Source organism: Macrobrachium rosenbergii, chromosome 5 (genome assembly GCF_040412425.1).
Source record: "Macrobrachium rosenbergii isolate ZJJX-2024 chromosome 5, ASM4041242v1, whole genome shotgun sequence".
NCBI classification, from domain to species: Eukaryota; Metazoa; Arthropoda; class Malacostraca; order Decapoda; family Palaemonidae; genus Macrobrachium; species Macrobrachium rosenbergii.
In genome coordinates this window covers 27559390-27572923 of record NC_089745.1, presented here as the reverse complement: position 1 = coordinate 27572923, position 13534 = coordinate 27559390, and the positions used below count along the sequence as shown (strand labels likewise).

Sequence of the window (13534 nt, the reverse complement as noted above, 5' to 3'; positions counted from 1 at the left end):
AATTTCCTTAAATTCAAAGGATAAGATGGAAACAGAACAGTCTATTACAGAGGGGAGGAAATGTCTTTGAATGGAAACCTGCACCAGTCCCAGGACAGATACCACCCAAGGCTCCATGCCCTTTTCTTGCCACTTGGTCCAATAGCTAGACAGGCAACCTCCTACTTGAGGCTGAAGAGGAAGGAGACAGCCAACCTCAATGGCCCCTCACTTCCTTTTCCTTTTCCTCTTTCTGGCTAAGGTTAGGAAGGGAAGACAAAAGGGTTGGGACAGCTCTCCAGCTTTTCTAATGGGAGTAGGCTGTCTGGGTCTCTGAAATACAAGATTCTTCTCCATCCCAGACACCACAGTCTTCACTGGACCTACCGTCTTAGGTTCAATCACCTTAGTCTCTGAGATGGATTTGAAAGCTACTGTGCGGCTGAAGATAAGAGTCCCAAGAATATGTATTCCTAAGCTTGACTGCTGCAGCAACTTTGCTCTTAGGAAAGAAAAGTGATGGGCCCAACCCCAAACTGTTCTGAAAAGAGAAGCTACTGGCATACAAAACTTGCCTCAAAAAGGGGGAGAAATCCTTATAACTCCTTTAAAAAAACAAAGTTAGCCCACTTGTAGGTGCACTTTTGTGCTTAAAAAAGTAAGGGCTTACCTCCAGAGAGCAACAGCCTCCTGAATGTCTTCTTATTGTAAGATGAAATACTTATTGTGTGTTCAACCATAGGTTGAGCCATGAGACTGTTCGAAGAGAAGCCATGGCAACAGACTCCAAGGCAATCCAACTCCTGAGCTGAGAATAAAAGTCCCTCCAAACACAGCCTTTTCAAAGGAACGTCATTCATCAGACAAAAAATGACATTTTTATAATAAAAACTTTTATATACATTTACCAAATAATTATATAGCTATAGTTTCTACTTTAGGCGGCAGCTCAAAATTCGAAATTCGCGGTAGCGCTCTTTTGTTTTGGGTGTAGGTACACTGGGCCACCCACTATCAGGGAAGAATAGGTAAAATGTAGCTAAGAGCTCAATTTGTTTATGCTCTATGTCCACGAGAGGGGAGGAGGGAGGGCTCCGATCATGTAATTATTTGGTAAGTATATAAAACCTTATTTTATTATAAAAATGTAATTTTTATAAAAGTAACTACCAAATAATTACATAGCTGAATCTCACACTGATTGGAGGTGGGGTGAATGGACATATATTACCCCAAAAAAACTCTGATATGGAAAAGAATTTGGAATAGAATATTAGCTAGCATCTTGAAATGCTTGTTGTAACCTGGTGAGGGAGCAACGACAGATGGGTACTGCGTCTGGTCGTAGCTCCTCTCGACATGTAGCGACGTGGCGGTAGAGCCAAGAGTCGCCTCTACTTGAGTGGGTGCTTTGCAACGTAGGAGGTTAATCACAGGTTGCCAAAGCTAACAATCCCAAAGGGTCACATAAATAATATGTGGATATGACCTTGCCCTGAGCGCAGTGCAATAGAACAATAAAGAGCAGATAAAATCAACCTACACCACACGAAATTTTAGCCAAAACCATAAAATACAGATTGGTGACACTCACGACTCAGTGTTCACCAGGCTTCCCAAGAAGTATAACTATCCTTATTCAAGGAGAGTGGATACAGGAAAAGGAAGGCATTCCTCCTATCCTTTATTCCCCAATACCATGCAAGCTGAGAATAATGGACCTAAAGTACAAGCAGTCCCCGGTTTACGACGGGGGTTCCGTTTTTACGCGCATCGTAAACCGAAAAATCGTCGAAAATCATCTAAAATCCTAAGAAAACCTTACTTTTCATGCTTTGGGTGTATTGAAAACGATGTAAACGGCATTTTTACTGAGTTTTTCATGAAAAAGGCCTCCAAATTTTTATTATTCTGCCTTTTTGGAGCCATATTTCTTCCGTCGGATTGGCGTACGATGCGTCATAACCCCGGAACATGCGTCGTAAACCAGGAAATAATTTCTCATGAATATATTTGAAAAGCGTCGTAACCTTGGAACGTCGTAAGCCAGACCCGTCGTAAACCGAGGACTGCCTGCCATAAGTAAAACATGGCAAACACTGACCTGCACCTCCAAAATGTTTGCAAAATTGAAGAGAGACAAGTTACATCTGAAAGCCAAAGACGTCGCCACGGCTCTTATTTCATAAGCCTTTACTTTACACAAGGGTAGTAAATCACCTTGAACTCCTGAATATGCTTCCGAAATCACAGATCTTAAAAAGAATGATAATGCATTCTTGGACAAAAGACGGCTGGGGTTTTTCACAGGACACCAAAGATTAAGGGCTGATCCTCTAAGGTTTTTGGTTTTTTCAAGGTATACTCTCAAAGCTCTTACAAGACAGACAACTTCCTCTTGATTGGATAGACCTAGTACTTCTGACAGGCTCTTGATTGAAAGGAGCAAGGACAAAGGTTAGCTGGGTCCTCATTCTTGGCCAAAAAATCCAAAATTAGCGAGTATACAGCATTGCCTTGTGAGAAACCTATCCTTTTGTTGATGGCATGAAGCTCACTGGCTCTCTTGGCTGTAGCCAGTGCCATCAAGAATACTGTAATGTCTTCTTCGTCAGATTCCGAAGTGACGATGAAACCAAAGGTTCAAACGGCGACCCTGACAGCCAATTGAAGACCACATCCAAGTTCCATGCGACTCCCAAGGGTTTTGCTTCCTTACTAGTATTCAAATGTTTGATTAAATTGCTAGTTTTGGTTTGAAAGCAGGTCTACTCCTCTATGTTTGAATACTGAACTCAACATCGCTCTGTAACCCTTGATGGTAGAAGTTGTGAGTCCTTTCGATGTTCTAAGTTATAATAGAAAATCTGCGATTTGGGCTACAGAAGTTTGAGAAGAGGAGATATTTCACTCCCGGCACCACTTCCGGAAAACTGCCCACTTGGATTGGTAGACTGCCAAGGAAGGTTGCCACCTGCACCTAGCAATAGCCTCAGCAGCCTTCCTTGAAAATCCTTTCGCTCTGACAAGCTCCCTGACGGTCTGAAGCCTGTCAGTGCGAGAGTGGATAACCCTTCATGGAATCAGAGGAAGTGTGGCTGTTTGAGAAGACTTCTCTTTTGAGGAAGTAGGTTTGGGAAATCCATCAAAAGGCTCATCAGATCGGGAACCACTCCTTGTGTGGCCAAAAGGGAGCGACTAAGGTCATTGACACGCTGTGTGCATTGAACTTTTTTAACACTACCCTCACCATGCTGAAGGGAGGGAAGGCATAAAGGTCGAACTTCGACCAGTCATGCGGCATGGCATCCGTTGGCCATACTTGCAGGTCCAGAGCTGGGGAACAATACAATGGAAGATGATGGTTCCTTGACGCTGCAAACAGGTCTATCGATGGCTTTCCCCACAGTTTCCACAGGTCGTTGCACACCTATGGATTGAGTGTCCATTCCGTTGGTAGAACCTGTTTGCTACGACTCAATTCGTCCGCAAGGACGTTCATCCTGCACTGAATAAAGTGGGTCACCAATTGGGTCTTGTTGCTCCTTGCCCATAGAAGAAAATCCTTTGTCGCTTTGTAGAGCATAAAAGAATGGATCCATCGTTGATTCTTGATATAAGCCAGGGCAGTCATGCTGTCCAAATGAACTGCTATTGTCTTGTGGAAGGTTAGCATTGCAAAGTGTTGAAGTGCCAGATGAATCGCTTTTAATTCCTTTACATTGATGTGGAGGTTTCTTTTGACAATGTTCCTGACACCTCCATATCGCTGAGAAGGGCTCCTGAACCCAGATCCAAAGCGTCTGAGAATAATGTTAGGTCGGGGTTTGTTGGAGCCAGAGACCTTCCTGTTTTAAATCTGTCTTCTGCTAGCCACCACTGGAGTTCCTCTTTTGTTTGGGGAGTGATGTTGAAAACGAACGAATCCGGGAATGACTTCCTTTTCCAATTGGCCATGAGGTAAAATTGCAGTACTCTTGTTTGTAGCCTGCCTAATGGAACGAATTTCGTTGGCTGAGCAGGAGTGGTGAGTTACGAAGTCCTGGACTTTCCTGTGGCAATTTAGTATCCTCTGTTGGGAAGGAAACGCCTGAAAACTCAGAAGTCTACCACTACCCCCAAATATAGAACAGACTGAGTTGGGACTAGCTGTGACTTCTTGAAGTTTATTAAAAGGCCTAAATCTTGAGTGAGACGAAGAGTTTTCTGCAGGTCCTCCGTGCACTGAGATCTCGAGGGGGAGCGTAGGAGCCAATCGTCCAGGTACAGAGAGATGTTTATCCCCATAATATGTAGCCATTTTGCTAGGGAAGCTAGTACCCGGGTCAAATCTTGAGCGGGCGTGGAGAGTCCAAAGCAGAGTGCTCGAAACTGGAAGACTGTGCTGGAACACGAATCTCAGATACATCCTGGAGTCCGGGTGAACTGGAAAGTGGAAGTAAGCATCTTGCATGTCGATCGTAATCATCTAGTCTCCCTGATGGATGGCCAACAAAACCGACTGACTCGTCTCCATTTTCAACTTCGCTGTTCGAACAAAGAGGTTCAGAGCACTGACGTCCGGGACAGGTCTCCATCCTCCCGATGACTTGGGAACCACAAAGAGGCAGTTGTAAAACACCTCCGTGTTTATATCCTTGACTACTTCCATGGCTCTCTTTTCTAGTAGGGCTGACACTTCCCAAGGTAGGGCCAAAAACCTCTCTGAGTCTACCAAGTAGGCTGTTAAGCTGATGGGAGAGGTTACTAACGGAGGTTTCTCCCTGAAAGAGATTGCATAGCCTTCTTTCAATACCTTCAGCACCCATGGCTCCAAATTCTTTTTCCATTCTGTCCAGAAATGGGAAAGTCTTGCTCACACTGGAACACGGAGGATGTACGTCTCATTTTCAAGGTGTTGTTTTGTTAATGGGTTTTCTAGTTGGTCTGGAAGTTCGGAGGTTGGCTCTAGGTTGGTACTGGAAACCTAGAGCCTCGAAAGGGTTGTTGCTGCAAGGGTGGCGATGTTGTAGTAGCTGTGCTTGCAGTGGCTCGTGTGGAGAACTTAGTCCTTTTGGTGGATTGAGTGAGGAGGTCCTGAGTCGACTTCTGCAGCTCCAATGAATCCTGTTCCAGGGTGTCCTGTGGGAATAGACTATTCTTGTCCAGGGGGGGCAAAAAGAAGCACAGACTGTTGCGATGGGGTGACTCCCTTTGGCGTGAACGAGCACCACAAATCTCATTTCTCGAGGACTCCTGTTGCGAAGATGGTTGCTAGCTCTATGCTCCATATATTACGGCTCTATCAGTGCACCCCAGTACCCAGCCAGTCCAATGCAAAGTTCTCTTGAAGGGACGTACAGTCTTCTATTTTCTTGGCTAGGGCCCCCAACATCCAATCCAGAAAACTAAAGATCTCGAAGACTTTAAAGATATCTGTATGCAGATGGTCTAATTCCGAGGCTGTGAAAAGAATTCTGGCTGACAAGAAAGCAGAGCGACGAGAAGCATCTATGATACTGGAGAAGGCCCCTTGAGAGGAGACAGAAACTCCCAGGGACGGAGCTTCTCCGTTGCATAAGACAGATACTTCTGCCTTATCAAATGAGAGGGAGGCGAACAGAACACCGTCTTCCCGACTTCCCTCTTCTCTGCTAGCCAGGCATCCATGTGGCCGAAAGCTTCCTTTGACAACGAAGACAACACCATACGTGGCAGTCTGGTGGTACCTGGTGGTTGTCGCATCAAGTAGGCCGAACCCGGCGACAAAGGGACGACTGGAGAGAAGAACGACGGGTAACAGACCAGGAAAAACCTGAGCAGTGCTGAGTAATGACAGGCAGGTTGCTCCTCTTCTGCAGGTTCCTCGACAGACAAAGCAGGTGATCCTGGGGGTTCCACGGTGTCTTGCACTACCAGAGTTGGCTTTTGAAGAAGGCTCAACACTATCAAGCCAAAGTTGAGGTGGCGCCAACGAAGGATCTTGAGCAACAGATGGAAGTTCTCTTGAGGCATCCAATACTGGAAGTTCTCCTTGTGGGGTCATGAGGAAATTAGAAGTGGGGTGGACTTCGACAGAGGCGCCCACAGCAACTGGATGCACGGACGCTGGGCACCCACTCACTGTTGAAGCAGACACTGACTCCTTGGAAGAGGCTGCATTCTCTGCGGACACTTGGCGCCCCAAGGATGGGCACTTGGCGATCTGACGTTCCCGCTCTGAGTGGTCAAACACGGGCTCTTCTAACTCTGAATCTGGGCGCCCATGAACAGAAAAGGCAGAAACTGTGCGCTCATGCGATGGGTGCTCGGACGAAGTGCGCCTGGACATTGGGCGCTCTAGAGATGAAAGCTCGGATACTGAATAATCTTCGAGTTGGCGCTTACGCACATCACTAATGTACACTGGGCGCTCATACCCTTGGTGCCGATAAGCTGGACTGGCACACACTTGTTTGCGGTTGGAATGCACTTTCGCACCTGAATGGGAGCGAGAATCTCTCGCTGGCGACTCCCAAAAACTACAAGAAGGGAGAGGGATATGTTCTCTCTCTACAGCTTGCTTACAAGACTGGGGCAAATCTGAATCCAAGGAAGCGCCCAGCCTTTTCAATGGCCTAGAAACTTTGGCAAAACGGTCACTGCGTTTCTTTGATGCGGGAGAATCTGAATCACTTGAAGATAGTGCATACACATCCATTCGAACACCTTTCCAACGGCGTTCTTCTGCAGCCTGGGATTGGCAGACAACATACTTGGATGAGGCGATGACTGCTCGTTGGGAAACCCCACCGACCTCCCTTGGACTGCCAGTTTGCTTCCTCCCGGGTTGGCAAGGGGAGTTTAGCAGGGACCTTGGTCTAGGAGCATCGGTGGGACGAACAGCCACCCCCTCTACTGACACTTCACTCGACACTACTATTAAATTTGTCCATTACGACCTTCACAGAGTTTCCAATCTGGGACACAGTATTGACAAATAAATTAAATTTTTTATCTACCGCGCTTCTATGCTGGCAGTGGCATTGAGAAATGACAATTTGGATACCATTTCTCGGGCAACGCAGAGCAAACGAACAAATCGTTGGCATTGGGTTGAAAGTCTAGTTTACGGAGGCAGCATAGATGTCACATTGTCATTAGTGCCAGAGGACCACAGAAGAAGAATGATCCATCTCACTGATCATTTTCGAAACATGTAGAATGAGCAGGCAGATCAAAACAGAGTAGAAGAAAGGACACTAGGCCCTTTTTGGTGACCATGGCACCACCGTAGTGTTGTTGCTATCATACCGAGGATTATCTATCTTGGATCTTGAGACTCTTGAGAGACTAACAAGAACTAAGTCTAAGTTCCAAGAAAGGAAGTGTAAGAGCTTTCCACCCTGGTCAAAATTCTCAAGGAAAATCTCTGGAGGAGGGTAGTGTAACCATGGCACTACCTTTATGTTGTTGCTATTAAAGAAGTGCCTGTTCTGACACTGAGGCTCCTGAAACTGTCTTAAGAGCCACACAATATTCTCTCCTCGGATTGTGGATAAACTGGTAATAGCAGCAGAAGCAATAGCTACTGCTTACATTTCCCACTCCACACAGGAGAGTAACTACATTAGGTCAAAAGAAATGGAGCTTCTAGACACCACTTCTTTACTGCGTAAGGACCGAGAACAACTTGTTGGAACTTAGTTTGGAGGTGTAGTTGATTTCCTGATGAATCAGGCAAACTATGGGAAGTTGTGAGCCCAAGACTTGGATCATGGATGCGAAATATGTCTCCTAGGAGCCATCAGCATCTGAAGTTTCTAGTAGGTCACTTATCTAAGAACTGACTAGTCCCAACATTTATGACCATGGATGCGAAAGGCGTCTCCTTAGACGTCAACAGAATCCTGTGCTCCAGGGGGTCACTATCCAAGAATCGACCTGACCCCATCACTGCTTACTTCGCTGATCGGATGAGAAACGATATTTTCAATGTGGATGGTCTATGTTATGCCATGGTTGGTAGAGACTAAGCCAAATAGTGCCATCTTCTGAGTGTCAAGACTAAAGGAGTAATTGAACGTATTCCTAGATCGAACAATTCTTTGAAACATCGAGGTGTCAAAACCAATTGTTGCTATCACTGGCCACCACCATGAAAGGGGTACTAAAATTCTGATAGGGACACGCTTCCGATGGAGCAAGGGAAGAAGCGAGACCACTGAAGAGGTTCCAAAGCTGTCAGAGGTACACGCAGCAGCCGTCGACTCCACCATGAAAGGGGTTCCAAACCCCTGCTAGAGATATACTGCCGACAGAGTATTGGTAGAAGTAAGACCAGCAAAGAGATTCATAAGCTGTGAGGAACACATTGCAGCTGTTGACTCATGCTGGTTAAGGACACCAAAAACTGAAGTGGTAACACTGGAACTGCCAATAGGAGAGCAGCAGGGCTGGCAACTGTCGAGGTGGACAACCTGGTAAGTGAGAGGAGAGGAAATGAACTAATAGGCCACTGAAGGTTGGTACTCCTGGAAGGCCTAAGAAGTCCAGATGCCAGTAAACGTCTGAGGCTTCAAACCTGAAATAGAACAAGGTGACATGCCTCTTCCTTGACAGGGGGGGAGGGGAGGATACCTTCCCACACTGAGAGCAGGGGTACCCTGAAAGAAAACATCTCTTGATGCCTCTCCCAAGACTTCCAAAGTTGAAGCTATGGGAGAATGGGAAGGAGTAAAAACTTCCAAAATGAAGAAACAAATGGAGGAAGAAAGAACAGAAGGAACCAGAAGGAGACTGAGAATGGCCATTGAAGGAGGAGAAAAACCCCTCCCAAGATGGCACCTTCTCACTCCTCTAACATTTCCTCCTAGCAAAAGTCTCCACTGCTCAGGAAACCAAGAACGACAATCAGAGAGGGGATGAGAGAGCCATCGACTTACCCCCACCCGAGAGACAGGGGAAGAAAGTAGACAGGAACTCCCACTGGTCCTCGAGAGCAAGTCGGGATCAATGCACTGTCAAAAGTCTTGTGATATGAACTTCCATGTTGAGGGAGAGGGGAAAACTTGCGATTCAAAGCAAGAAGTATGTTCGTATGAAACCCTCACCTGGAAACACGAAAAAACCCGTCTGGTGTAGATCTTCTCCATCTACACAACATCTGAAAGACTTAAACGATACAACATTAAGAGAAATTGCATAGTCTAAAATAAAAAACAGTGTTCAAGAAAACAAATACACAAAACAAGTTAAAATTATATATATTAGGAGAAAGGCTCCAAACTTATGCAAGAATAAGAGAATATATCATTATAGAGACATAGAACATGAAATGTTTCAATATATCAATATACACAAAGTATAAACAAAAAATATCCAAACAGAAGAGAAAGCCGAACGACAGGACAGAGAAAGAACGCACGTCTCACTGAGACTGCGGCCAAAAGTAAACTATGTAGATTTGAATGCTCTCCGACTAGGTGGGCAGTCCTTCTGCCCCTACCTTCGGTAACTTTTACCATAACCACCTTGCAAAAAATTTAACGGCCGGATTTCCAGCTCGCTGAAAGTTAATCCCACATGTGAAGAACGAGGATTTGTATTCATGTAGGAGTAATCTTTGATTCTTTCTAAGGAGCTTGTCCATTACTTTAGGTTATCAGCACTAACCTTTGAGGTTAACATCTTACTAACCTCAACTGAGTCTGGGGGTACAGATGATTAAACTGTGTACTATATGTCTTTGTCTTGGCCACAGCCTTGTCTACCACTGTTGAGTATTTTTAAACTGTATTGAGTAATGCAAGACTGAGGTGGCTGTCTCCTAATTCACTTTATAGATTCTGAAAAGATCATATCATAACATATCCAGTATTCTGGACCTCTTTGGCCAATCACTCTGAATGTTAATAGTATCTCAGAGGATTTAACTCCAAAGAGGTAAGATGTCATTCTCTCCTTCAAGTTAACTTTTATCACTGAAAAATTACTGACTAGTGTCTTGTACTGTATACTGAAGATGCTGACTGATGTTATCCCCTGGGAATTCATAAGATTATCTAAAGAAACCTGGCTTTCTTGATGGTTACTGCAAACACCACAATTTACTGACAGATCGTCAATTGTAAATTTAATGTTACCTGCATGAGCATGTGCAGCTCCTCTGCTCCAAAGAACCCAGAGCTAGCTTCAATGTCATGATACAAATAATATCTATGAATGTGGAAGAACACTTGCACACAGTACTTTCAGTGCCTGGCTTTCTGGTGCAGTCTGTCAAAGAATCTTAGGTATTTTCATTATCATCCTCGACTGCATCTCCCTGAAAACCTCTGCTGCCTTCAACCTTTGTTAGATCTCGCAAAGTATTGTCCCAGAAAATATTAAATTTGCAGTCACTGGTTACGTGCTTTAACTAAGAAGCATTTACCCTCTCAAGGCCACAAACTCTTGCTAGTGCCTGAAACCCTACATTTCTAACATTTTTCCTTATCTTGCCAAAGAAAGATTTCAGTTTAATAAAAGTACAGTACTGGCTAATTTTGTTCCTTGGTCACCTGAGACACATAAAGAGCAGGGCAAGCATTGTTACCATGAGGAAAAGTGAAGGATGACACAATTATATGTTACTTGATCACTCGAGACAGTTAAATGTTCCACTGACTTAGTTCCTTCTCCCTAGCCCCTTACTCATCATGTTCCTTTAGTCCCTAAATTTACAACTATCCAAACTTACCTTAGACCAACACAGGGTAAAATACAACACTGCACACATCCATCATACAATCATTGCCCTGTCACTGAAGAAACTGCATAATCATAAATATGAGGAAAAATATCCTAAGATTAGGAATAACACTTGAAGACTCAGCACACAGGAGCTCCCCTTCACAGCATGAAACTCACATGGGAGGAGACATAACTTTTCTTTCAAGAATGACTCCTCCTCTAGGATAACAGCTCCAGTAAAATAAGACATTGCCCACTGAATGAAATAAAAAGTTTATATTACTTTAGTCAAATACAAACAAGAAAAATTCACCTTGTGAGTAAGAAGCAAAAGTAACTGCACTACACGAGCAGAAGCTTTAAGAATGGTTGTCATAACTTGGTTGTTGAGGCGAACTGCCACTCCTACTCCACTCCACACCAAGCTAGCAATTCGGCCCATCTCCTCCGCCACAACCGTTAGTAGCCCAGCCATCCTGTAATTAAGCAAAAAGAAGTTTCATAAACCTGAAAGCCTCAACAATGCAATTCCAGTAACAGTATATTTATGAAAAACATTCACCCTTACACTTTCACTACACTAAGCATGATACAGAATGTTTTGTAAAATGAAAGGGGAGACCTCACCACACACAAAGGCAGCAGCCTTTAGAGATATGTTCAAAATGCTCACTATACCTCACGAACTTCAATAAAATACATATAGTTACCCTTAATTACTCATTAAGTCCCATTGCAATTTGTCAGAGGTCACTTGAAAATTCACACTCAATAGTCCAGTCACTATGATACTGTTTGTAATATCAAGAAATAGGAGTAAGGCCTCAAAAAGCAGGTATTTTTCAAAAAGTACAATCATGGAAATTTACTGTATAGTAAATTTCTGATTGGATACAAAATAATCTTAAATATCATACATCTTAATAAAAACTGTAAGAGGCAATTGATATGTAGGGTACATACAAGATATTTTTCTATTTATACTGTACAGTATATGAGCTTTACTGCATTACAGACACAAAGAAACAAAAATAACTATGATCCCTATCCAATGCTCGCTTATGAGACATGGGAACATCCTCATCCATCGGAGTGCCAGAACTTTCCAATGGTCTTGAAACACTGGCAAATCGCCGACCGCGCTTGTGAGCCAGAGTCCGAGTCAATAGAAGAGAACGCATGTGTGTCCATTTGGATGCCTTTCCAACGGCAATCCTCCGAGACCTGGAACGGGTAAACAACAGGCTCAGATGAGGCGACGACTACTCGTGGGCAAACCCCACCGACCTCCCTTGTCCTGCCAGTTTGCTTCCTCCCAGGTGAGCAAGGGGAGGAAAGCAGGGACCTTGGTCTAGGAGCATCGGTTGGACGAGTAGCTGCCCCCTCTACTGACACTGCACTCACACTGTTGAATTTGTCCATGAGGAAATGCACTACAGTAAATTCCCAATTTAGGAAAGGGTGTTCACTAATAAATCAAATTTCTTATCCACACATGGGCCTAGGCTGGCAATGGCGTTGGGATCAGAGGAATGAGAGCCAGGGATTGGAGTTGCAGGGAAAGTTGGAGGACTTGAGACAGGGGAAAAAGTGGTTCCAGATGTTGCAGTAATAGGTAAAGGAGACATCAACCCCCGGAAACAAAGCCTGATTAGCAGAAGCCTTCACTTCAGCCCTAGCAGTAGCTTTCCTAATTCTGTCACACTGTAATTTGTCTAAGTATGCATAAAGAGTCTTCCACTTCCCCTTATCCCAGTCTCTACACTCGTCACAGCAAAGTTCGGGAGAGCAAACTTGTTCCCTGCACGAACTACAAACAGCATGATTGTCATATTTGGCTGAAGTCAACCTATTCTTACAGCCCTTACTATAATACCTTATACGAGAAAGGATAGAATCTGACATGATTAATAAGCCAAAATATGGAAGTCACACAAGAGAAGTCTGAATTAATTAAGCTAATTAACAGGACTGCGCTACCAAAAAGTACAAAGTACTTCACCAAATGAAGGATAACGGCAACCATCCGGTGAAAAAGAACAAATTCAGAGCTGCTTATGACCAAGTTCAGTCATCAACCAGTATCTTCGTCGAAGTGGGCTGGGCAGTATAACTACACCTTAAACAAACGAGCGCTGCTGCAAATTTTAAATTCAGAGCTGCCACATAAAGTAGAAACAATAGCTATGTAATTTATTTGGTAAGTTATGTATATAAAAACTAGCATTTCGACTTAACAAACCTCAGCTTAACAAACTACTGTACTTATCAGCTATATGACAAATTGTTAATCAATTTGTAGTTTTCATAACTAACAAACCTGCAGTCTTAATGTATGGGAAAATTCTCTAGTGCTTGCTGGAGTCCAGTTAAAAAGTACAAGGATTTTGGTGGCAACGGGAGTCCAATAGGGGTTTAGGAGGAAGGCACAGCCTGACCCGCTTCACCCTAGCTACGCAGTGGCATACCAGTTTTCTTACAGCCCAGGTAACTGAATGAGGGGTGGCTTGAGGTGGGCAATATACGTTAAGACCGCAGGTTTGTCAGTTATGAAAAATGACAAATTTTAAAAGTAATTTGTATTTTCCTAATTATACAAACCTACAGCTAGACCGAAGCAAATTCTCCTGCCCAGACACAAGGGATTTCACTTGGTCCAAAACCCCTTCAGCAAGATTAGGCCAAGGCAGGCCCACCGAAGCTTTGGGCTCCTTCTGGGGTCCACAAAAGGCTTTGAGGGATGAAGGACAATTCATGGGAGTAGCCAAGGTCTCTTCCTCTAGATTGTTGTACAGTAAACCCCCCGTATTCGCGGTCTCACCTATTCACGGATTTCTCTATGGAACATATATACGCAATATTC

At 44.1% G+C, this 13534-nt stretch overlaps 1 protein-coding gene across 2 annotated transcripts in view; it reads right to left on the bottom strand.

The window, feature by feature from the left end:
- The window catches only part of LOC136838625 (uncharacterized), a 35430-nt gene that overhangs the window by 11809 nt on the left and 10087 nt on the right, over positions 1–13534 (bottom strand). For both annotated transcript variants that reach the window (XM_067103904.1, XM_067103903.1), the window contains exon 2: positions 10985–11147. In XM_067103904.1, the coding sequence (XP_066960005.1) occupies positions 10985–11146 (162 nt within the window). In that variant the 5' untranslated portion in view covers position 11147. The remainder of the gene's footprint in view (positions 1–10984; positions 11148–13534) is intronic.